General features: G+C 41.0%; 2 protein-coding genes across 2 annotated transcripts; both read right to left on the minus strand.

The window, feature by feature from the left end:
* Positions 1-337: 337 nt before the first annotated feature.
* Positions 338-26,104, minus strand: LOC134077837 (uncharacterized). Its single transcript, XM_062533475.1, has 8 exons — positions 25,964-26,104; positions 25,790-25,831; positions 25,654-25,701; positions 25,446-25,481; positions 25,093-25,285; positions 24,932-25,003; positions 1,103-1,204; positions 338-937 (listed from the first exon to the last, which is right to left on the minus strand). The coding sequence occupies exons 1-8, from the start codon at positions 26,059-26,061 to the stop codon at positions 692-694; spliced, it is 837 nt and encodes a 278-aa protein (XP_062389459.1). The 5' UTR covers positions 26,062-26,104; the 3' UTR covers positions 338-691.
* On the minus strand, positions 11,276-14,727 carry LOC134077907 (uncharacterized protein K02A2.6-like). The gene is made up of 3 exons (XM_062533547.1): positions 13,793-14,727; positions 11,889-13,360; positions 11,276-11,334 (listed from the first exon to the last, which is right to left on the minus strand). Exons 1-3 carry the CDS (start codon positions 14,725-14,727, stop codon positions 11,276-11,278), a joined length of 2,466 nt encoding a protein of 821 aa, XP_062389531.1.
* Positions 26,105-26,166: the final 62 nt, after the last annotated feature.

Raw genomic sequence — 26,166 nt, forward strand, 5'->3', positions numbered from 1 at the left:
CCCATAGACAGCAAGCACGTGTGTGATATCACTGCGCCCATAGTACGTTTGCAATGTTCCTTGGTTATTACGCCAGAATGAAATTGTTGTTCCATGTCAAAAATTCCACTTTTAAACATGAGGCTGGCAGGCAAGATACTAATGGCAAACTGATTCAATGATCTATGCTAGGCTGAAGCTAAAAGTTGTATCACCAGACACAGAATGGCTGGTTGAATGGGAAAAAGGTCAATATCAATTGTTTTGCTCGAGGGGAGGTGGAAAATGAGCTTCATTCCAAAAATGGCAGAATATCCCTTTAAGAATGGGATGTGACTGAAGTTAATATGTGAGTCAAGGCAGGTAAGCAAAAACTTTTGGCAATATAGTGTAGTTTCCTGCTGAAAACCTGTGACTCATTCTGCTCTCAGAACCAAAGTATTGAATTTAACAAAATGAGTAATAGCTCATGCAACATGGGCATCTGGTTGATATGTAATAGAGTGCTTGCATGCTTTTTCAAAAATCTGAATTGTTAGATTTTCAAAATTTCGCTAATTTTAACACCACATTAATGATGTCAATATGGGTCAATTAACTTTCAGAGAGGGGTGGGTTGGTCTCATTTATTTTTGTGGTTACTCTTTTGGTGTAAATATAGTTATAGCTCCGTATACATCTCATATTTTAGATGTTATGCTTTCCAAATGCCTTAATTTGGATGACACATGTGTTGTGATTGATCTGTTGGCGCATTTGTGGTGGTAGATGGATGGTGCTGAGGCAGTGGTGTACAGAATTTAGAGGGATTATCCACTAAAATTGGAAATGGCTTTTCGTTGGTGGTGTGTTCCAGGTCAACTTCAATGGGAGGATTGTGAAGAGCCAACAGTCTGCTTATGAAGAAGCAATGGATGTAGAGCTCTCTGAAGAGTTTGCTGTTGTGAATTGCTTCCATCTGTAAATAATATATTAGTTGACACATTAGCTCATATACGATTGTCAGGATTATGTAGATATGAATTATTTAAGTGTGTTATAACCAGACATGACACATTAACTACATCCAGTTGTAATAATAGTGACTACTCAAGAATAACTCATAATTGTGAGAAAATGTTACCTCCGCAGGGAAATTCACATGGCCTGTGTCCATGTAAATCTTGTAATTCCAGTAGTATACCAACTGTAGGCTATGGATGGATGACTCCATGTATGCCTTTATCTGTGCATGGTCAACAGTAGCATTAAAATTCAACTTCAAAGATGATGTTTTGAAAATGTATGCTGTATGTAATCTCTATGGCTTGGCCGAGTTTGCCCACTGTTTTACACCAAGTTGCAAATATGAGTATAGTAGTTTGGTTGTCTAGGCCTACAACTCAAAACTTGCTTTAGGAAATGCTTGAAAATAGCATTACATTTTTTTTTACAGAAAAAAATAAAATAAAACCACATATGCATTTCCTGAAGAAAATACCAGTGCATGCAAAGTGTTTGTTGCTATAACAGTTGCTAGGTATCATCCTAGCATTAGAGAGGGACAGAGAGAAATGGAAGCCTAATACGTTTGATGATAGCATGGGCGTAGGTTTAGATGGGGACCATGGTGACTAGTCCCCATCATCATTTTGATAGGACAAAATTGTCCCCATCAATATTTTAGCACACTCCTTTGTGCTATTTGGACAGATACCAATGGCCAGGACAATAGTAAAAGAAACACTGTCATTTGACCATCTGAAACCGAAAAGATTATCTGACACACCCAGGAGAGCATAGATTAATACTTCTTTTTGTGGTGGCATCATTGGCAGACACAAGTACAAATACTTTGTTACCTTACTTAATGTGGACTGAACCATAATAGTTTAAATAGTGACTACGCCACTCTCCGTTATATGGGTGTGAGAACCCTGTACTACACAGCCAATTCCTCAGCAAGTCCACTTAAAAGAAACTGATTAGGACACAGCTGTCATATAGTCAAATTCGGTAACACTTTATATTAATCATTAATTAATAATTTCTTAAGCATTTGGCAGCATATTACCTTTTAGTTAACTCATTTAATGCCGCATTGTTTTTGGAAGCTATGTCCCAGAGTGCCGGCAAGCTAGATCGTTGTTGACTATTTTTGTAGAGCCACAGCGTATTCTATGTTATAGTTATGGACATATACTATGGCTCATTTGAAAGGTAAGACTCTGAGCTCTCAGTGGGTGAAAACCGTTTATCTCTACGTGTCTCCATTCCTGAGAAATCGCAAGCTAAACAGTGGCTTGTTTTCATCAAAATCCCCGTTGTTCCTCTAGAAACGGAGATAAGCCACTTAAGACAGACGTACATTTCCGGATTGTAGGATTTCATGAGTTTTTAATTGTCATCTACTTCAGTTCTCTTCATGATAGGCTTCCAAAAATCACACATAAGGTGAGTTAGAGTGTCTAGTTTCGTAATTTTAAAAAAAGCGAAAAACGCAATATTGCGTTGTTGGCACTCTACGCATGGGAGCTAAAAACGCAATATTACGTTGTTGGCACTCAATGAGTTAATGGTTTGTTCACCATTAGTAATTTATTGTTCATGCATAATTTATCATCAGTAAAGCGTTTGTTCACAAAGTTATAAATGGTTTGTTCATAGTAAATAAAACATGTTTGTAAATACATTGTTTATACCTTACAAATAATGAAACAATCATTTCCCTATTATGAACCAAATACAAACTATTAAATGCTTTGATCATCATTTGTAAAGTAATACTCCTATGTTAACTCTCATACTGTAATTCATGATTAACTCAAGAGTTGCAAGTGGTTAGTTAGTATTGTCAGAGCATTTTGTTTTAATTGGGCTTTAATTTACTTTATTAAAGACAGGTAACATTTCGAGCCGCGCGGCTCTTCTTCAGACTTAAAAGAGACAGAAGACCATCTCCATTTGGTTTGTCTCTTTGAAGAAGAGCCACGCGGCTCGAAACGTTACCTGTCTTTAATAAAGTAAATTAAGTGAGAGCAAGTGTGCGGACCTTTTTTTTTGGATCTTAACTTTTTGGCCAATACAGACTATAGACATGAAACACACGAAATCACAGTAGATATAACAATATGTATTAAGTATATCCTAGTTGCAGTTTGAAGGCGACGATGAAAACAGATGGACAAGATGGACAGTAACCCATATTTTGTATGCTTTTGTCAAAGCCATCGATATCTCAAAGTTGTGACAGCCGTTGACTTCCATGTTAAAGCCAGATTAGAGCGGTCACGTGGTTAGTGGGTAGACTCAGTAGTTCCCTCGGTCCCTGGTTTACTACGGGATTGACAGCAGCGATCGCATTAATATTTACGGTAAATGCTCGATGAAAATGACTATAAACTGCATTTCCACATACATATACTACTCAATGAAAATGCATTATTATGCACACGACTATAAGTCATGTAGAAAAGTCTTATTAGATATTCATTCATTCTCAATGGAATAGTTCCCGGATGTGCCGCCATTGTTTGTACACGGGAGTCAATGGTAGTGTCGCAACTTTGAGATATCGATGGCTTTGGCTTTTGTATGCTACTTAGAAAATGACGGCGTATAGGCTATTAGCAGGGGCGCAACTCCGTTTTTTTGTACAGGCTAGTACAAGGGGCAGCAGGAGGTGTCCACTCGAAAAACACTCACTGCTAAATCAGTAAATCGCAATCGCTCACTACAACTCTCTCGCACGTATTTCTCTTCAACTCTGATGAAACTAACTGATGATAAATACATAAGAAGCTACGGTAGGTGTCGAAATGTGATGGCCGTTTCTCTCACGCTTTGCATGATCCATGCCCTGCGTGAAATGTATTACAACTGTATTACAACTTACCGCCACAAGGTAGCAGTACAGTCCGCAGTAGCACTTTACCGTTTTAGGACTCCTATTCACGAGGCATAGCCTAGGACAGCTTAAAATAATTTGAGAAGACTCCTAACTCACTAAGACATATTTACAAACCACTTGTAGTGGCATTTCACGTCGCGATGTAGTGAAATGTAGGCCTACGTGCGGTTACAGCTGTCATGCGAGGGAATAATTGCATTGCAACTAAGCCGGGATACAATAACGCCACCGACAATCAAAACCACCACTGCATGTAAACTAAATGTAACGTCTCATTGTAGGCCTAAATTAAATTAAATTGTTTCTGCTCTTTGCTAATGTAGGCTACGTGCTTTCATACGGATTCATTCAAAGCATCTAGCAAAGAAACTGCACCTTTTCCTGTCTGCAATTGAGTAGCTAAATGGGTAGCGTTGCATACTTTGACATGATTCGAGGTTCGCGTCTCACTTGAAGCGCTCCTGCACGGTGTAGTGCAATGTAAGAGAAAGGTAGCGTTGTTTATCATCATCAAACATGGAGAGAAAACGCCAATGAGGAATACTAAAGCCAATTTATGTAGCCTATTTGTCTAATTCTCTGCACAGCACTGTCTAAGCATTCAGCATTCACTGTTCTGGGCTGTGTTTCTAGAAAGCCTCGTATGCTAACATGCATCGCAACCTTGAAAGTTCCCTGGATTTGGTGTTTCTAGAAAAAGTAGTTCAAACTCTCAATTGCAAACAAGAACTGGGCTGTCACACCTGTGGCGTAGACTACCTTGGGAGTTGCGGTTGGTGATGTCGTCAGTGTCAGGAGTGCCTAACCAAAATTCACAAGCGCCCAACCAAAAATCACTAAGTTGATGTTTTTCTTGTGACTCGAAATGATTGCGCTTTACTGCAGGCTAATATAAGTTGGAAGACCGACTCCCCTGTTGGGCTCATTCTTGCTACTTGTGTTACCTTACGTTAATTTGCGTGTTGGTTTGAGTTTTGGTGAGCTTGTATTATGGAATGTAAACCCTCTTTTCATGCACACTATTTCTTAGTGCAGTGGCTAAAGCGGGAGACTCATGTTCGATTCATTGCAGGTTCTAACCCCGTATGCAATCAACATGCTTTTGTTTCTGACTACAGTGAAACGTGGAAATAACCTTAATGCCGTGGAGCTATTATTTAAACTGATGTCATGTTCCTGGCCACTCGATGTAAAGTAGGCTAATTAAATATATTTAGGGTCTAATCCATTGTTATGTGTGGCATGCCTCCTTTTACTCATAAGGGTCATTCCACCTCAATTCAACAGATTTTAGAGAAAATTTCTGCGTGACCATCTCAGATTTGCTTCAAACTTTTACCATCTAAAGAGTAACCATTTAAACTAACTTAGCCAAAATATTAGATCGGTATACCTAATACATCCAGAGAAAAACATTTTTGAACATGGTACCCCCCTTCTGATTTTTGGCACATTGGCGCCCTCATCTAAATCTGCAGCAAAGTTCAGATGTCATTATCTCATAAAGTGTTCAAGCTAAAGACTTAAAATTTTCTATGAATAATGATTGCTACCTATAGATTCCACATATTCATTCGTAAGTCGTATGTGTTGACACTGACTGTGTTTCAATCTTGTGAAATCAGAAGAAAAATTGCAGATTTCTTTCACACCCCCACATTGGGTGCCCCATTACACAATTTGTAAACAAAATGTTTGGCAAATGGTTATGTCTCTCTACAGAAATGTTTAAGCTGTCTTTGAAAAAGTAATGAAGAGGTGTCTATATTGCTTTTTTGTTGGAAGTATTGTAACACAAAACTGAAAAACAATCAATTTGGATAATATTGTATCTCCCCATTGCAGAGGTATGACAAGCTATACCAATGAATTGAACACATCTCCAGAAAGAGTATGGAATGGGCTTTCAGACTGTGAAATTTCAAGATGGTATTATGGCTATGGTTATTGAAATGTTATTTTTGAAATATTGGTCTACTATAACAACACATTGCTGATATCCATCAATAGTGACATCTAGTGGCATTAAATAGTGACAGCAGCAATTTATTTCGGAAATACAGGAAATATTTTATTAGTTCATCACTCAGCAAGTAAATGAAAATATAAATGTTTAACAGTATGAGACAAAAACATCTGATACTTAGGAATAAGACAAAGATTATGAAATAATTAAATAATAGCACAAAAAAGCAACGCTAATTGTTGTAATAGACCAATATTTAAAAAAATGTTTTTTAATAACTGCAGCCATAATACCATCTTGAAATTTCACAGTCTGAAAGCCCATTTCATACTCTTTCTGGAGATGTGTTCAATTCATTGGTATAGCGTGTCATACCTCTGTAATGGGGAGATACAATATCATCCAAATGGATTCTTTTTCAGTTTTGTGTTACAATACTTCCAACAAAAAAGCAATATAGACACCTCTTAATTACTTTTTCAAAGACAGCTTAAACACTTCTGTGGAGAGACATAACCATTTGTCAAACATTTTGATTACAAATTGTGTAATGGAGCACCCAATGTGGGGGTTGAAAAAAATTCTGCCATTTTTCTTCTGATTTCACAAGATTGAAACACAGTCAGTATCAATACATACGGCCTACGAATGAATATGTGGAATCTATAGGTAGCAATCATTATTCCCAGAAAATTTGAAGTCTTTAGCTTGAACACTTTTTGAGATAATGACATCTGAACGTTGCTGCAGATTTAGATGAGGGCGCCAATGTGCCAAAAATCAGAAGGGGGGTACCATGTTCAAACACGTTTTTCTCTGGATGTATTAGGTATACCAATCTAATATTTTGGCTAAGTCAGTTTAAATGGTTACTCTTCAGGTGGTAAAATTTTGAAGGAAATCTGAGATGGTCAAGCAGAAGGCATTTGTTGAATTGAGGTGGAATGACCCATAAGTGACAAGGAAGGGTGAGGTGCGAACCTTGGCCGTCCACGCTATGTCCTGACGCGAAACAGCTGAACCACTGTGCTTTCGTTTCCGTGGTATACCGAAGGGAGCTATCTTTCCCCAAATCAGTAAGAGCTGCGCAGGCTGCACTCTCCCAAATCAACACGAACTTAGGGCTGTGGAGCAATAACTGGTCTTCAACTGATCGCAGAAATAAGGTTCGTTTTTGTAAATTGTATTATGGACACGTCAATACCATATAATATTATGTTCCACAGACTTCTGTATCGCGCAGAAGTAGGCTTGTGGTTTTATGATTGACTATTTGTCGAATCAGAGTCACATCTGCAGTAGGCTAAATTAGATAAACTGCCTGCTCGTGATGACGTGCTAGTTGTTTATCTATGGTTTATCCTTGAATTTTCAATAAAGTATCTATCTATCTATCTGATGATCCCATCGAGATCCGTAACACCGACATTCCTAACCCTGCTCCCAAGTGCCACCTGGTGGTTGTTTGGGTCATTGCAGCTTCACTAGGGAAAAATCAATAAAATAAGCATGATTCACACGTGAGGTCTCGTGAGGATCTCACGTGAAGCCTGCCAATTGAATCCAACACCTACTGTATGTATACAATTTTAGGAATTCGAGATGAATTTGACCAATTCAATTCAACACAAAAACCCTGCCTAGCTTCCCATTTGATCATTTGATGTAGGCCTACGGGATGGGTAAACTGGCGCGCTACCAACATGCTACCAATCAAATGCAATATTAGAAAGGCTACATAGACACTTTAGTCATAGGCAACGTTGCCATGTTAATTTGGGATAAGCCTTTCACAGCGATACATGTTTCCCGCAAACGCAACAACGCTGCATTGCATTATTTTGATGGTTTGTAATAAGGGAGAGTCCAACTCTTCCAAAGATGAAATCAAGTGCCGAAGAAATTGCCTCGCTGTCGGCTATGGGTCTAAGGCTGTGTTCAGACTGCCAGCCAAAATCCGATTTTTAGCCCATTCAGATTTGAATCGGATGTCACTTTTGAAGTCTGAACAGTGACAGGTCACATGAAATCCGATTTTTGCAAACCACATCCAGGAGGTAGTTTCATATCGCATTCGTATCTGATATGGACAGATGCGTCTCAGTCTGAACAGCTCCAAACACTCAGATCGGATTTGACTGTCCGTGGCGTGACTTTACGTGCTTTACGCGCGTCACCGCCCACCTATTTCGAGTTGTGGGCCAATGTTACGGCTATGTCTTTTGACCATGTTATATTAAACGTGACTTAACAATACTCAATGCTAAATAGTGCATTATACAGTCTATGCTCTGTTTCTATGGAAGTTGCAAGAATGCACGTTGTTCTATTAAATGCCGTTAAATAATTAAATAGCCTTCCAACAGTTTGAAGCGGAGCTTGCCACCGATTAGTTTCGGTTTCTGTCGCGCAAATGCACACACGCATGCATGCATTCAATGAACACTCACCTAGTTGTATTGTTTTATGTTTAAACGCCTGCGCTATGTTGTTCTCAGCTTGCTAGAACTATCGCCGATTGGGTGAGAGCTGTCCAATCAATTCAAACCAGAACTGGGCGTTACTTCCCGCTTCCTGCAAGCGCTTCAGAGCAAAGAAATTCCAGACCATAATACGAAATGAAATGGTAGTATTATGGGATGGTCAGGACCAGGCTACCCCACCACCGCCTCCCCCAGCCTGTGTCTCCTCACCTTACAGCACTGTGTGTACATCCTGAACTTCACGCTACCCCAACATGCTTGGTCTCATAATGTCCGTAAGAAGCCAGAGAATCCGAATATCTACTGTGTTTTGTCGACATTATGTTCAAAAGATGAACCATTCCACCCAAACAATATAATTTAGTTTGTAAAAAAAACGAACTATAACTTTTCTCCGAGAGAAAACCGCGTAGTTCGCATGCTTAGCCTTTGTTTTGCCGGGGTTTACGTCACTTGCCGTATTCAGCAAGCTCTCCTGAGTACGTAGATACCGGTGACAAGTTTGTGTGACGTACCGTTGTCGAGAAACACGTGTTAGAAGCGTGGTCGGCAAGCAAGGTGTTTTACGGTCAAGTTAGCTTTGATTGACAACTGCTCTGGCGTATGACAAGCTACCAGGATGGTTCCGGGATATTCTTGTAGCCAATGAGTAGACGCTTCGAATGATATATGCAACAGCCCTTTCCGGTGAAGGGAAAGCTGGGAAATCGAGTCCACATTCATCGCGCACAAGGCTAACTCTGTAGAACGAGCCGTGCGTAAAATAGCAACAGCACTTTCGACGAGTGATCAAAACAAAATAGCAGCAGCAGCTTTTGACAAGCGATGAAAACATGTCGAAAAAGCATAGAAAAACGAAATCAGAGGAAAGTACCAGCAGGAGAAGTGAAGAAAGAGAAGAAAGTGAAGAAAGTAGTGAAATTGAAGAAAGTGAAGAAAGTCTAGACTGAAGACTCTCAAGAGCCCCTTTCACATTCACCGAATTTAACGCTAAATCAGCCAAATTTAACGTTAAGGCTGTTCCTTTCACATTGACGACACGGGGTGGGGAGTCAACCCGCCTCGGCAATCGAACCCGTCTCGGGGGGTAGTATCAGAGCCGAGGCGAGTTGAATATGAAAGGAACAGAGGTCAACCCCGCTATTAGGGGTGTGTGACTGATGACGTATTTGGCAAGGCAGGAGGTTAAAATACAGGAAACACACAAGAGACAAGACAACTTTGCTGTGTCCATATATCTAATGTATGGCTGTGTCCAACAATCGCGTTTTTTACGCGGAGAGTTCCCTGAACCTCCTTTTCTCAGCACTTCGGTCAAGTGTTTATTGTTGCTAGGTTACCAAAACTGTCTGCTGCCAGAAGTTACGTCTTTTTAGAATGTTTACCTAATGCTAGCTAACTAGCCAACGAGCTAACTGTCAGAGCAGAAGTTGTTCAGGACTCACTCGGCACACTAAAATATGACTTCGACAGACAAAAGGACCTCATTTGGCATTCAAATAACATAACAAGTGGCCCGCCATCATTTGGAAGCTAAACCACGTAGCACTAGCATGACAGTTGTGTTTATCAGTTTATCTCCGAGGTCCAAGGCATGCTTAACGTAATTGTTCACTACCAAATTGCGTGTGACGTGCTGCTAGGCAACGCCTCCCATAACTCGCCTCTGAACCCGGCTTCAAACAACCCCGGGACCAAAACACGTCTACCTTTCACATTGCGAAATCCCCTGAACCCGCTATTTCTTAAACGCTAATGTATCGTTTCTGAATGTGAAAGGGGCTAAGGCTTCGCCGACTTCTTAGAAGGAATAAGTGACTTCGAATGGTGAGTAAACACTATGTTATACTATATTATACTGTATATGATACTATATTGTACAACATGTGTTACCTATAGTACTGTACAATCGCATTGATTGAGTGCATTGCCATAGGGGAAGGGATTGTGTGTGTGTGTGTGTGTGTGTGTGTGTGTGTGTGTCTGTGTGTGTGTGTGTGTGTGTGTGTGTGTGTGAGAGAGGTACACGGGGGATGGGGGGGTGATAGGGACCTAGGTGCCATGGGGGAGGGGATGCAATGGCAAAAGCCAAGGGTGACAAACCCCTCACCCAAAAGTCTTTCAGAGAAAATCTTGTGCTCCAGCTATCAGAAGCTGGCTCACCCACCACTGTGCATCAGCCTCCACCTGCACTTTTCACATTCTATTCTTTGTTATCATGTTTGTGCCAGGTCTCTTTTACATTATCTGCTCTTTATTACTGTACATGTTCTATTGTGCCAAATGTAAATAGTTTACCCACTAATATTTTGTTCACATTTCTTTTCAGATTTGCCTTGAACATATGTTTGCACTGCTGCAGAATCACTTTTACAAATAAAAAAAATTGCCCTACAACACATTCTCTGTCCTTTTACTATTAGAATTCCTGAGGCGTTTTGGCAAAAGTAGAGTTTTGTGTGAAGTAACACCTCTGTAATACAGTCCTCTCTGGCTTTGCCAGATGTACAAACAACCTCCTGGGTGTTAGCTTTCATTTGAGACCAAGATTATGCTTCTTGACCAAGGGGTTCTTCTGTTATAAGACTTTATTTGCAGTATGCGTTTTGGGTAAGCAAAGGTCACTTTTGGAGTCTCCAAAAAGACACTGAGCAAAATGCATTTGCATTCCCACATAAAAATGGCTCTAAAGGGGTCATACTTCATTGTACAAACATTTCCTTAGACATTCATCTTCACAAGACATGGGAGTGGACCTCTGATGTGTTTCAATGGCAGCATGAAGGAGTTGCACAGCTGAAATGTGGTAATTTCCAGGAGTTACATATACGCCTGATAGGAAAAACAGTATTCCAGCCACTGCAGCACTTTGACAGTACATCACAGAGTCATTCTGGCCATTTCAAAAAATTCTACAAGGTCTCAGCTTTCAGGGGATACCAATCATTTGATGATAGGTCAAAGTATGAGGACACAGGAGCTATTAGAGTAGACGCTGTGCAATTTCGGGACAAAATCTGAAATAGGGCCATCAGTATAAGGGGTTTTAATCACACCAAATTGGCAAGTATTTCCTCCTTGTTATGTCTATGGGTTCACTTTAGATACCGTAACTTTATGTTAGAGATAACACCGAGACATGTCTTCAGTTCAGTCACTCGTTTACTAAAGTACTTCTTGTAACGCAGTACATTCATATTGTCACAATGACAGTGGCGGCGCAGCGCCAACTAGTGGACTGGATCCACATACCCAATGGTACATACATCACATCTCCTCCCCACTAAATGTTGTGCTTACATGAACATGAACGTAAACACATATACACGTAAACATAAACATGTGAAGTCACATCACCTAACCTTGAGGCAGGGAGTAGACTGTCCCAAACCCCGAGTCAGTCAAGGGGTTATTATGCCCTTATTCTTGAGACATGACTCTCTAGTCTAAATGAACACAAATGTAACAGTCTCTTATCCAGACATGTGTCCAACAACTGTCCAACTGTATTGAATTCCTTAAGGGCTAAAACGAACTGGTTTCGTAATAACACGGGATGGGTATCGCTTACCAGTCTCTTGATGTGGTGCGTTGACTACCTCTGATGTTACCGGGGATGACGGCACACTCACTGGATCAGGAGCCGGAACAGCTGGTTCAGGAACTGTGTTCTCCAACACAGGCAGATCTGCTGGAGCATGAGAAGACTCTGAAGACTCTGGAACGTCCAGCTCTGCATGTCGAGTCAGGATCTGGTCAGCATGTCTTCTCCAGTGTTCCGATGATCCGACGTTGACTTTGTATGACACAGGACCAGTTTCGGCTGAAACTACGCCCGGTGTCCACTTCTCTCCTCTCCCATAATCACGAACTAGGACTGTGTCACCCACTTTGAATGATCTGGCTTTAGCATGCGTCTGTCTACGAGCACACTGCTCCTCTTGTGCTTTCTCCACTTCAGCTGCAACGCTAGGCTTCAGCAGGTCGAGTCGAGATCGCAGCTTGCGATGCATGAAAAGCATGGATGGCGATTCCTTTGTGGTGGAGTGCGGAGTGTTGCGATACATTAGCAAGAATGCATCCAGTCGGTGTTGGATTGAGACTGTTCCTGAGGAGCGCTTCAGTGAATGCTTGAATGTTTGCACAAAACGTTCCGCAAGGCCATTTGTGGCTGGGTGGAATGGTGCAGAGCGAATGTGCTTAACTCCGTTGCTCTTCATGAATGTGTCGAATTCGCTTGAAGTGAACTGGGGACCATTATCGCTCACTAAGACCTCAGGAAGGCCGTAACGACTGAATAGCCTTCTCAGTACCTGTATGGTCTTGGAAGCCGTGGTGGAACTCATCAGGTGCACTTCAGGCCACTTGGAATGGGCATCCACGACCACCATGAACATATGGCCTTGGAAAGGACCGGCAAAATCGACATGGATCCTCTGCCATGGAGCTCCCGGCCATGCCCAAGGATGGAGAGGTGATGGTCCAGGTGCTGTCTGTGTGAGTTGACAGGATTGGCAGGTCTTCGACACTTGTTCGATCTGGGCGTCAATTCCTGGCCACCACATGTAACTTCGGGCGACAGCTTTCATTTTAACAACACCAGGGTGTCCAGTGTGTAGCTCGGACAGTACTCTGGGTCTCAGTTTAGGAGGGATGACTACACGGATACCCCACATGAGGCACTGTTGCTGAACAGTTAGTTCATCCTTCCTGCTGATGAATGGTGCCAGTGTGCTGTCCACATGCTGGACTCTCGGGAAGCGACCTGTAGAGACCATTTCCAGTACCTGAGCGAGAACCGGATCGGTCCTGGTTTCCTTGCAGATCTCTTTGCAGCTCACAGGTAAGGTTTCCAGGTGTTTAATGTGAAAACTGTCCACAGTGTTGATTCTCTCCTTAGCTGATGTGGCAAGTGGCAGGCGGGACAGCCCATCAGCATTGCCGTGACGTGCTGCTTCTCTGTATTGGATGACATAATCATGAGCAGCCAGCAGGAGAGCCCACCGCTGCATTCTGGCGGCTGCCATAGATGGTATAGCTTTGCTGGGACTCAGAATTGTGGTCAGAGGGCGATGGTCTGTGAGGAGCGTAAACTTCCTACCATATAAATAGTGATGGAATTTTCGAACACCAAATATAATGCCAAGAGCTTCACGCTCAATCTGTGCATAATTCTGTTCCGCTTTGTTCAAAGTTCTTGATGCAAAGGCTATGGGCCTCTCTTGCCCATCTGGAAGGATGTGTGATATCACACCACCTACCCCATAAGGTGAAGCGTCACATGCCAGCCGGATGGGAAGTTCTGGGTTGTAATGAGTTAGCACACTTTGCGACAACAACTGTTCTTTGGCCTCCTGAAATGCCATTTCGCATTGTGATGTCCATTGCCACTGTTTGCCTTTGCACAAGAGTGCATTGAGTGGGCTAAGGATGGATGACAGGTTAGGAATGAACCTGCTGTAGTAATTAATAAGCCCTAAAAATGATCGAAGCTGACTCACATTTGTTGGTGCAGGAGCTTCCACAATCGCCCTAACTTTCTCCGGTGACTTGTGCAGGCCATGGGCATCGATAACATGGCCCAAATATTCCAGTGAATCCTTGAAAAATTCACATTTGTCTTTTTGTACACGCAAGCCGAATTCTTCAAGGCGTCCCAGGACAGCGTCCAAGTTCTTCAGGTGCTGCAGGCGGTCTTGGCCAGTCACCAAAATGTCGTCCAAATAGCAGTGGACGTTCGGAAGACCCTGGAGGACCTGGTCCATGGCCCGTTGAAAAATGGCGGGGGCTGACGTGATTCCAAAAGCAAGTCTGTTGTAACAGAACAGTCCCTTTGACGTTGTTATGGTGAGATATTTGCGAGATTTTTCTTCAACAGGCATTTGCAGATACGCATGAGACAAGTCCAGCTTACTGAAATGCTGTCCCCCTGACAGTGATGCGAATAAATCTTCAATTCGTGGAATTGGATATTTCTCTACCTGCAGAGCGGGGTTGATTGTCACTTTAAAATCACCGCAAATCCTAACATCTCCATTTTTCTTCACAACCGGGACAATGGGTGTTGCCCAGTCGCTGAACTTGACAGGCGATATGATGCCCTGTTCGCTCAGTCGGTCAATCTCAGCTTCAACTTTTGGTCTAAGAGCATAGGGAACGACTCTTGCCTGGCAAAACCGTGGTTGATGTTGCGGTTTCAGAGCTATGGAGACTTTGATACCTTTCAGTGTGCCCAGCTCCTTTTTAAAGACTTCATTATGCCTCTGTAGCACTACTTCTAGTGTCTCCTCCCGAACCGTCTTAATCTCCCGCCAGTCAATCTGTATTTTGCGCAGCCATTCCCGACCAAAGAGTGGGGGTGAAGCCCCTTTGACCACGTACAGTGGTAGCTTAGCCTTCTGCTTGTTCATTTTCACTGTGACTTTGATGACCCCCTCTGGTGAAATCAGCTCGCCAGTGTATGTCTTCAATATTATATTTGTTTGCCGTAAAGGTATGTGGCACAACTGCATGTCATATAATTCTTTGGATATTAACGAAACTGCAGCGCCTGTGTCTAATTCCATTTGCATTGTTTTCCCTTCAATCTTTGGCTTAACACACATGTGTGACAAATTTCCCTTCTGAGCCACCATGTTTAGCGTTAGCTCTGTATCTGTCGTGCTACCCTCACTACTGGATATTTCTTTTGCATCCATGTGGTGCACTTTGCTCTTCTTTTTAATAAACACTTTCTGTTTTCCTGTCTTTTCGCTATTTGCATGCTCTTTGTTTCGGCACACTCTTGAAATGTGGCCTTTCTTACCACAGTTGTGGCATGTTTGTTCCTTGTAATAGCATTCAGTCTCTTTATGATTTGTTTTTCCACAGCGTACACATTTGTAACGTTGCTGACTATTAAGTGACAGAGCATTTACTTTTAATGCATTACTTAGCTGGTGTGTTTCTCTTGCTACCGTCTCCATTGCTACGGCTACTTCCACAGCCTTTTGGAAAGTCAATGCAGACTCGGTTAGCAATCTTTTCTGTATCGCCTCCGTGTTGAGTCCACATACGAGCCTGTCTCGCAGTGCATCCAGCAAATGCGTGCCAAAGTCACAGTATTCTGCTAACTTTTTAATTACCGCGATGTATTGCGTCACTGATTCTCCCTCTTGCTGATTGCGTTTATGAAAGCGAAACCTTTCGGCAATGACAATCGGTTTTGGGGAAAAATGTAACTGCAAAACACCAACAATATCATCGTATGTCTTTTGCCCTGGCTTGTCAGGAGCTACGAGGCTACGCAATAGTCCATAGGTAGACGCACCCATTACACTGAGCAGAACAGCTAACTTTTTGTCTCCCTCAATCTCGTTTGCGGTTACAAAATGCTCAAACCTTTCCACGTAGGTCGACCACTGTTCCACTGACTCGTCGAAAGCAGAGATATGTCCAATGTATCCGTATCCAGCCATCTCTTCGTTCTCCTTTTATTTTTCTTCTTTTTAGTTGGGCTCACTAGCCTCCATTAGCCATACTTATTGCGCCAAAAACGTCTTCGTCTTCTCCACTCACAGTCAATACCGTGGCGGAAACTTTTAAACTAACAGGCAATCTAAAGTTGTCCTCGTCGCCAATGATGTTATGTCTATGGGTTCACTTTAGATACCGTAACTTTATGTTAGAGATAACACCGAGACATGTCTTCAGTTCAGTCACTCGTTTACTAAAGTACTTCTTGTAACGCAGTACATTCATATTGTCACAATGACAGTGGCGGCGCAGCGCCAACTAGTGGACTGGATCCACATACCCAATGGTACATACATCACACTCCTAATGGCAAACATGTTTGTTTTCGTTGCTACAGCAACCTGTCAGATCTGTTACTGATGTGACCCAGTCTGAACAGAGCCATATCCGATTTGGACACTTGCTAAAGGCAGTGTGAACAGTCAGCCCTAAAAATCGGATATGAGAAGGAATCAGATTTGAATCAGATTCGTCTGCAGTCTGAACACGGCCTAAAATCGCCAAAGTTAGGCTACTGCATTGGCCACATTTAAACGATGTAGCCAACAGTTTAGCCAGGGTTTAAGAAGATTAAATACAACCCGAAACTAACACGTCAATACCATATATTTTCGCGTAGACTTCTGTATTGTAGGCCTAGGCTTCGTTATATGTAGTGTTGCTTTCGTCAACGAAAATTATGACTAAATATCGTCGTCAACGAACTTTTTTCACGTGACTATAACGAGACGAGACGCAACGTAAATGCTGGCCATGTGACGATGACTAATTAAATGTATAAGGCAATATCGTTGACGAATAAAAACGAGACTAAATGTGGTTTACAAAATAAAAACCATGCTAACATCTCTCTTAATTTTCGAAGACCAGAAGGACATGAATATTATAACATTATTTTGTGTCGTTTAGTCGTGTTATTATTTTGCAGTATTTCTGTTTCCTGCGTCTCACTTCAGGGGCGCATCAGGTTGCATGGTCTGATTATCATACCAGAGGACCAGCGTTTCTCGCGTGGGCCTGTTGGTATCCGGTGCTTCTGTCACTCATCTGATCATATTTGATCATGTAGCAAAGGAGCGGTAGATGTATAGCCTATCGTTATCGCTAATATAAGCTAAGAAATATAGGCTACGTTCAGTCCGTTAGATTGGCAACTCTCTCAGTTCAACTTTGCACTAGGCTACTTATCTCACCTCCGCATATAGGCCTAGATCTAATTCAGATGAAAATGTTAACAGGCAACTGCAGATTTGATTCTGTCCAGCTGATGCTGGCGCTACAATAACATTATTCCACCGATCAGCAACGAAGTTCTAATCATAGACACATTTTTAATGGAAACTTAGTAGGCTATCTAATGTTGTGTGGGAATTGCAAGAAAACTATTGAAAACAATTCCTTACCAACCACACAAGTGCGCGTGTGTCGTTTATTTAAACGGTAGAAAAACTGAATCAAAGACGGTGCTGTTCATCAACAAAATCAGCATGGAGTTAAAACGTAATTTAAAGTCCCACGCATTTAAAGGGGCAGCGACCACTCAAGGCATAGACCTGTAGCCTAACAAAACTGAGTGATGAACGTGAAATGCGTTTTATAGGCTACAAAACACTGCATTAAGATGACAATTGTGTGTAACCACGCTTAGGCTACCTAGTTAATGGTGAAATAGCATCCACATTTAGGCTACAGCATTCAATAACCTAAGGACAACTCGATCTTAAGTTAAATTGTTCTCAGAAAAGGAACAGCAGGTCTACAGAATATTCCAAATAGTCCTTTCATGGTGACAGGGGGAGACCAAACTCTGTGTAACATACCTGATTCCACTGTCAATGTTCAGTGCCTATGTAACCTGTAATATTTGTAATTTTTTAATCCATGAAAATTAACCAAAATGTATCATTTCCTATTAAAGGGGTAGTTCAGAATTTTGGACATAGGACCTCATTTCCAGGTTAGCCAGTGTGATATTTATCAGTGGAGACCGTTATCTGCACATTTCATCCAGTCCTATAGTTTCAGAGTTCGCTGGTGCTATAGTGCCTGCCACTAAAAACAGTCATACCCAGTCTATGGAGGAACAACCCCTTAAAATAGAATTGCATTAATAAAAAGATGCTAAAATCCAATTTTCATTGACAAAAACAAGACTAAAAGTCATTCGTTTTCGTCAACTAAAACTAGACGAAAATAAGACTAAAATGCTCATACTTTTAGTCGACTAAAACTTGACTAGACTAAAAGAGTATGAACGTGACTAAAACTGATAAAAACTAAAATGACAGCTTGACACAAAGACTAGACTAAAACTAAAACCAAAACAGGCCGCCAAAAACAACACTAGTTATATGTCAAAGTCAATGTCAATTTATTTGTATAGCACTTTAAAAAAGAACAACAGTTGACCATATGATTGTACTATTTGTCGAATCAGAGTCACATCTACATGTAAATAAGGTAAAACGCCTGCTCGTGATGACGTGCTTATTGTTTATCCCCAGTTAACATGGATCCCATCGAGATCTGTAACAACGGCCCTAAAGCCAATAGGTGTATTCGAGATCGGATGCGGCTGACTTCGGCTGGCTTCACACGTCAACATGAGCTTGAGAGTCTCACTGGTAGTAGCGAAAGTTAGCTGGTCCCGAACACGATCTTGCTGCAGTTCGCCTGATGAAACTAGCGTGAGACCTCGCGGAATTTTGTGTGCATTAAATACAGTATAGTTTTCATTCTTACTCATTAAAATGAGCATGATGACTCACAACATAAATTGATGTGATGTAGTTTAAATAAACCAATGCTGTCATACAGTTAACAGGCCTGCATTGTAGCACATAAATTAAATATCAAGTGTTTTCCATGTGTATCTATTCAACCAACAGCATAAAAAAGCAGAATATCCAAACGTTTTCAGTAGGCTAGCCTACCGCTATTCCAGAAATCACAAATAAGAAGGTATCCCTTCGATATCTGTTCATTTTAGTACATTCTAACGTAAGGAGCAAAGATTCTACAATAGAGCTACATGTGTGTGCGTGCGTGTGTGTGTGTGTGTGTGTGTGTGTCTGGCTCTGTTTAGGCTTACAGAAGACATATTTTTACTCAACATAGGCTCTTGATTTTTTTTCCCTTTTTGAGATCAGTAGAAACACTCTCCGAAAAAAACAATGAAGAGAAAAGAAAATTCATCATGGACTGAACAGCAGACCTCACAAGTTTGAAAAAATAATTTTGGATCTCATATTCAGAGCACCCTAACACCTTGTGGGACCATACAAATATTTTTTAATATATTTTTCTGTAACTCATTGAGTGCCAACAACGTAATATTGCGTTTTTAGCTCCTATGCGTAGAGTGCCAATAACGCAATATTGCGCTTTTTTCTTTTTTTTTTAATTACGAAACTAGACACTCTAACTCACCTTATGTGTGATTTTTGAAAGTCTATCATGAAGAGAACTGAAGTAGATGACGATCGAAAACTCATGAAATCTCACAATCCGGACATTTTATTTGGACATTATATAACAAGGGTTGTTAATGAATAAGCGAATATTGAATAATGTTTGTTAAGAATTTATTAGACTAAAATAAATGCCTAATGAATATTCGTTTTAGTCTCACGCAATATGAGAACAGCAACATTTTCCGGTATTTTGCGCGCATGACAAAAACAAGTAGAGATGAAGCGAGCGAGGAAAAGTGCTGGACCTCTTCTTTATTTAGGGGCTCATGGGAACGGGGTACCTAGTAAAACGTAAGCAAGAAGTGTTGTGGTTAGAACGTGAAGTGCGAGAGTTAGAGAAGTGTGTGTTATGTTAATGAATGCGGGAGAACTGTTTTGTGAAGCATCTCCATGTTAAACGAAAAGAAGCCTATTAAACTGGTATTCCGAGACATCAAGCCTCTTATTTGTTTCATCACCAATATACCAGTAGGATAACCCGTGTTTGAACGATTACCTCGCAAGCTGCCGGCAAGTGAAGTTCAAAGTGATAAGATAACGGGCCGACCGGCAAGGTAACAAAATGTTCATCCGACCATAAACGAAACCAGCACCGGAGATGACCAGTGAGCGTTGCAATCGCTAGCCTACATGTTCAAATAGGACCTACGTCGGATGGCATAATGCCCTGTAAAATAAAGTTTACAACTTGTTGTAAACAACTTATTTCTTGATAAAGGTTTTTTTGTTTAATATCATTGTTAATATCAATTGTGTGCGTGTTGGACATGTGGGAGTGATGGGTGGGGGCAAATGTTTACGCGGCTCTGAATGCCATGAGACGTCATGATTTAGCAAATAATCGATTAATTTTTCAATAACGTTATAATTAGTCGAAAATGAAAATTCATCTAAAGTCCCAACCCTAATAACAACGCAGCATTTGATTGATATTGCCGCATGAATTGTGTCGAATCAGCAGTGTTGGGAAAGTTACTTTTAAAAAGTAACTAGTTACAGTTACTAGTTACTACTTTCAAAAAGTAACTAAATTAGTTACTCAGTTACAAATTATAAAAGTAACTAGTTACTTCAGAAAGTAACTGGTGCGTTACTTTCAAGTAAATTTTTAAATGCGAACCCACCTCTTTAACGGAACTTAACATACAGGTGTATGTTCAATTGTTAATAATAAATATCAATATTGTAATGAAATGGGCAAATGGACATTTGATACAATACATTATTAAGAGAAACAATGTAGGCTACACACATCTTTCTAATGTTGCTGAGGGAGTGAGACTCCAATCAAATGGCATGTATGTAGATATTATGTTTGTATAGTGGATCGATAAAAATAACACAATAGATGTTTTGGAACTTTTTTGATATTTATTGCCCCTCAAAAGGTCAGAACTGGGCAGAATTAAAGTAGGCTATGCCTCTAAAACGGATGGTTCCAGTCCTTGATTATGATTGGCTGAATCGCGTCCGATGCCGTTGTTTATTCCACCATAACCTCACACCTTGACCGCATTTCGTTAGTAGGCTAATGCGCTACCACAACCAGCATAAAAGTTTGTGGCTTATTCTTAATTGTTAAGCTTCTGTTGCTTTGGTTTTGTAGCCGTCTCCTTCGCTTTCGGCAGTCTTGGCCACTAATTTTGTGGAGGCATGCGATGTTGAGAGATGTTTGAGTGAGTTTGAATTAGGCTACTCGACACTGATGTTTGCAAGGCACTTTTGACTAGGGCATAATGTGCATTTGATGATTACATTCCTTCTTTTCATTTCATGGAAGAAAAAATAAAGACTACTTCCATTTAGCGAATGCTGTTTTTGGAGTAGCCTATTTGCGTTTGCCATACCGATTTCACTTTGACCAACTCGCTTTTGATGCGCCGCGCTGTGTGTCGAACTAGGCTACTATGCAAGTTTAGGAACACCCGCCCAACTCTACCTCTGATTGGCTTACCATGACATTTTACTCAACCTCAGCCAATCGTCAGTATGTATGCGCTTGTCTCGTGCTCACTACCCAAGGAAGAACAGTAAAATTAATCTGCCTCGCCCTCGGCTCTGAGATCTAGTTGGTCTGATGGAGAGAAAAAAAAGAATATAGCCAATAGTAACGCACCGCATTTTTTGGCAGTAACGGTAACGGCGTTATCAAGATGGGAAAAGTAATCAATTAGATTACTCGTTACTGAAAAAACTAACGCCGTTAGTAACGCCGTTATTAATAACGCCGTTATTCCCATCACTGCGAATCAGGCACGTCAAGTCAATACAAGGGCATTTAGTAATTTTGTGGGTTCGTCACAAGGTGGCAGTCTCAACAATGGGATAGTCTATCCAGTGTTAGTTAGTAGATCAGGGACCGAGCATCGAAGATCGAGGAGAGAATATGAGAACCACCCCGCGAGTAGGCTAGCCTAGGCTATGGAAGAGGTAGCCTTGCTGCATTACCTGCAGTGTGTTAGAGAGATAGAACTGTTCATTGACATAGGGCGCTTTAAATACACATAGGGTAACACTTCCCTTGATCATCACCAAAGATTCTAGAACAGAGCTCTGTTCTCGAATCTTTGATCATCACTGACAAGTGCAAGTTTCCTGCATTCAGGGAAGGTCGGACATGACCCAAGGAAGAAACGATTAAATTTTGGGACTTATCCATAATTCTGTCGGGATTCCAGAGGCATTTATGTATTTAGCTTAGTGGTGTAATGGCATGGTATGGCCACGTGGTGGCGATCTGAATAATTTAGGTTCAAATGTATGCATGTGATTGCGTGATTGCACGATTGCGTGCACATAGCAGCTGTGGCGGCAACATAGGTCAGCAGCAGGAAAGGTTCCGGTGGTAGATACGGACATATGAATTCAGACAGCATACCAAAAAAAAGCCCCCTCCGTAAAAAGTCCTTGAACATTGCGGAAATGTACGTCTGTCTTAAAGCGGCTTATATCTCCGTTTCTAGAAGATAAACAGGGATTTTGATGAAAACCAGCCACTGTTTGGCTTGGGATTTCTCGGGAATGGAGACACATAGAAATAAACGGTTTTCACCCACTGAGAGCTCAGAGTCTCACCCTTCAAATGAGCCATAGTATGTGTCCATAATGATAACATAGAATACGCTGTGGCTCTACAAAAATAGTCAAAAATGATCTAGTTTGCCGGCACTCTGGGACATAGCTTCCAAATACAGTGCGGCATTACAATCTGCATTACCTCTTCTTTTTTAAAACACCAATTTGACTTGTCTTATGCAAATCTTTCTTTTTCATTTTCCACCCTTAACATGGACAAAATGCACCATTGAGATCAATGTCTTGTCCCCACCCCTGCAATTTCAGTGATTCAGTGATTTTAGTGGCACCTAGTGGTTACTCTATACATAACATATCTCTCAATAGATCTCAATGGTGCATTTTGCCCTTGATCAGGGTGGGAAATGAAAAAGAAAGATTTGCATAAGACAAGTCAAATTGGTGTTTTTTAAAAAGAAGAGGTAATGCAGATTATAGAAAAAATATATAAAAAATATCTTTGTATATTCCCACAAGGTGTTAGGGTGCTCTGAATATGAGATCCAAATTATTTTTTCAAACTTGTGAGGTTTGCTGTTCAGTCCCTGATGGATTTATTTTATCTTCATTGCTTTTTAGGAGAGTGTTTCTACTTATCTCAATATGAAAAAAAAACGCCCCAGCAGTGGCGCAACTGGCTGGCGACCCGGGTTCGATTCCCGCCCCGTGGTCCTTTCCAGATCCCACCCCGACTCTCTCTCCCACTCACTTCCTGTCGTTCTCTCTACTGTCCTGTCCAAATAAAGGCATAAAAAGCCCAAAAAATAATCTTTAAAAAAAAAACAAGAGCCTATGTTGAGTAAAAATGTGTCTTCTGAAGGCCTAAACAGAGCCCAGCCAAGAACTCCCCAAAAAAATTGATCAACTTTAAGGGACTGCTATGACCATGCAGGATCATCCAGACTACTCGTGGTGATTTTACTGCATACTATTCCTACTTATGCACCAGCCTGCAAAATTTGAGCCTCCTACAAATTCTAGTTTTTGAGCAATGAGCTTGTGAACTTTGACAAAAAAAAGAGGCAGAACAAATTTGACACCACCCTCCCCCTGTAAAACTGTCTGTTACTTGAAAAGTATTGATCTTAGCACAAAAGCATTTTACAGAGTGTCTCCTAGGTAACATAGGTGCACATGGTATTTTTTTAGATTTTTTTGAGACGCAAGTGCGTGTGCTCTGGTTGATTTGACGTGGAATGACCCTATGGGGACATTTTAGCATGTTTATGGCAAATATCTTAAAAAGTATAAAGTTGTCAAACGTCAAAGTTACATACCAGACCTGTTGTTTGAGAGACCTACGTAGCCATGGTTGAACGAAGTTTGTACGTTAAATGGTTAGAGCTGAAGTTTTTGCTGAAAAAGTGGTCGGAAGACTAATAATAAAAAAGTTCAGCGATAACAGTACAGTGCATTCTCATGCACTGTAATAAAAGGTGATTCAGCAGCCACACCTCGGTGCTCTGCCCCTAATAATCTGTGCAAAAACATTAGGGCCTTGCACCTATGGGGCAGCCGCTGTTTCGGCTGCTTCAGTGGCCGCACGCCGGTGCTCGGGTCCTACTAATAATAATCTGTTCAAAAACAATACGGCTTGCACCTACGGCTGCACCTCAGTGCTCGGGCCCTAATAATAATAATCTGGACGGTGCAGCCACTGTTTCAGCGGCCATACCTCAGTGCTCGGGCCCTAATAATAGTAATCTGTACAAAAACAATAGGGCCTTGGACCTATGGTGCAGCCACTGCTTCAGTGGCTGTACCTCGATGCTTGGGCCCTAATAATAACAAGAAAAGCACTCAGAGAGCGCAGACCTCTGCCTGTAGTGTTCTTCCTAGGTTGCCATACATTTTAACCTAAATTATTCAGATCGCCACCACGTGGCCATACCATGCCATTACACCACTAAGCTAAATACATAAAGGCCTCTGGATCAGTCCCAAAATTTAATCGTTTCTTCCTTGGGTCATGTCCGACCTTCCCTGAAAATTTCATCAAAATCCATCCATCATTTTTTGAGTTATCTTGCTAAAAAACAGACAGACAAACAAACAGACAGACAAACAAACAAACAAACGCCGGTCCCCGATGAAAACATATACCTCCTTGGCGGAGGTAAACAATCTGTTCAAAAACAATAGGGCTTGCACCTACGGCATAACCACTGCTTCAGCGGGCGCACCTGGGTATTCGGGCCCTATAACAATCTGTTCAAAAACAATAGGGCTTGCACCTACGGCATAACCACTGCTTCAGCGGGCGCACCTGGGTATTCGGGCCCTATAACAATCTGTTCAAAAACAATAGGGTCTTGCACCTATGGCGCAGCCGGTGCTTCAGCAGCAGGACCTCAGTGCTTGGGCTCTAAATGCTTACATGGTTACACTTATCAATGTAACCACTAGAGGGCATCATGAACATAAAACTGATAGGCACTCAACCCTCTGAACTTAATCGAAAGTTTGGTGTGTATTCAAAAATGGGTACAATCACAACTTGTACACACAACAATAAAACATATCAACAATAAAAAAGGGCAACAACACATACCTCAGGTGGACAGTCAGGAGTTTGTGTTTTGGTCAACTTTTCCAGTTCTTCTTTTGCCTTTTGAAATGTTTTCTGTTCACAAATACATTTAATATGTGTTATGTTATATTATAATAAAAATACATATCATGTGTGTATATTCAATAGGTAAACTATCCAACCTTTATTAGTGTCTTAGCCTTTCTCTTGTGATCATCTTGGTTCAAATGTCCTATCTGGTCTTTTGCTTTTCCCCAGATTTGAGTTTCAATATCATTGTACATCGTCAAAAGTTTGGTTTTTCTACAAGGGTCATCGATGTTTTCAGAGGGATGAGACTTGCTGGTCATTGCAGCTGATACTGTTGTTCCCATTCTTCAAAAAAAAAAAAAAAAAAAAAATCAAAATGACATATAAAGTAGGCCTACATTATGTAATAGGCAATAGCAAAGCACAACAGAACAATAGATGTTCTCTTGATGACAAAGTCCAATGAATTGGGTAATGAATGACCAAAGCTAAGAAAAAAACATACCTTTTCTTAAAGTCTTCTAAATCGTTCAACTTTAGTCTGAAGATCAAACAAATGCATTAATCTCACTACATTAACTGCATGACAAATAACAAGCTCATACATTAATTAATATCTTATCTGAAGATATTATGCAAAATTACACAATTGTGTCGTAGTTCACGTGCAATGAAGTTGATTGATACATGCACAATTGAAATAACAGACAAACCTTAGCGTATTAACTTCTTTTTTGTGGTCTTCATTTTGATTTGTAATTCTGTTAAGTAAAGTCTTATTTGTCACATCCACAAACACAAACCTCATATAAAATGCATAAAAACATTAGGGCAAATTAGTGAACAAACCTCTTTTGCCATTCTTGGCATTGTGTACATGGTTGATTTACTCTAAATAGAAATATGGATCGAGAGCTTATTAGCAATTGATACAGTCAAACTTTGTAATGCATTGGCAAAGCTAAAAGCTAAAGAGCAGAACAGTTACACAAGTTAAAGTAATATGATTGCATGGTAACTTACAACTTTGCTTGATGACCTCCAGATTCCTTTTGATACCAAGCCCATAATTCTCCTAAATGAGGGCAATGCAAACTGCAAGGATTCAAGGATTCATTCATTTCTGTATGTGTCTAAGATGTATGTCTACTCAATATAGCCTTTTGCAGGAAGTGGAGAATATAAGTGAGCAAATCTGACTTTTTTCAGACCTCCCTTTAAATGGG

Source organism: Sardina pilchardus, chromosome 4 (genome assembly GCF_963854185.1).
Source record: "Sardina pilchardus chromosome 4, fSarPil1.1, whole genome shotgun sequence".
Classification (NCBI taxonomy): domain Eukaryota; kingdom Metazoa; phylum Chordata; class Actinopteri; order Clupeiformes; family Clupeidae; genus Sardina; species Sardina pilchardus.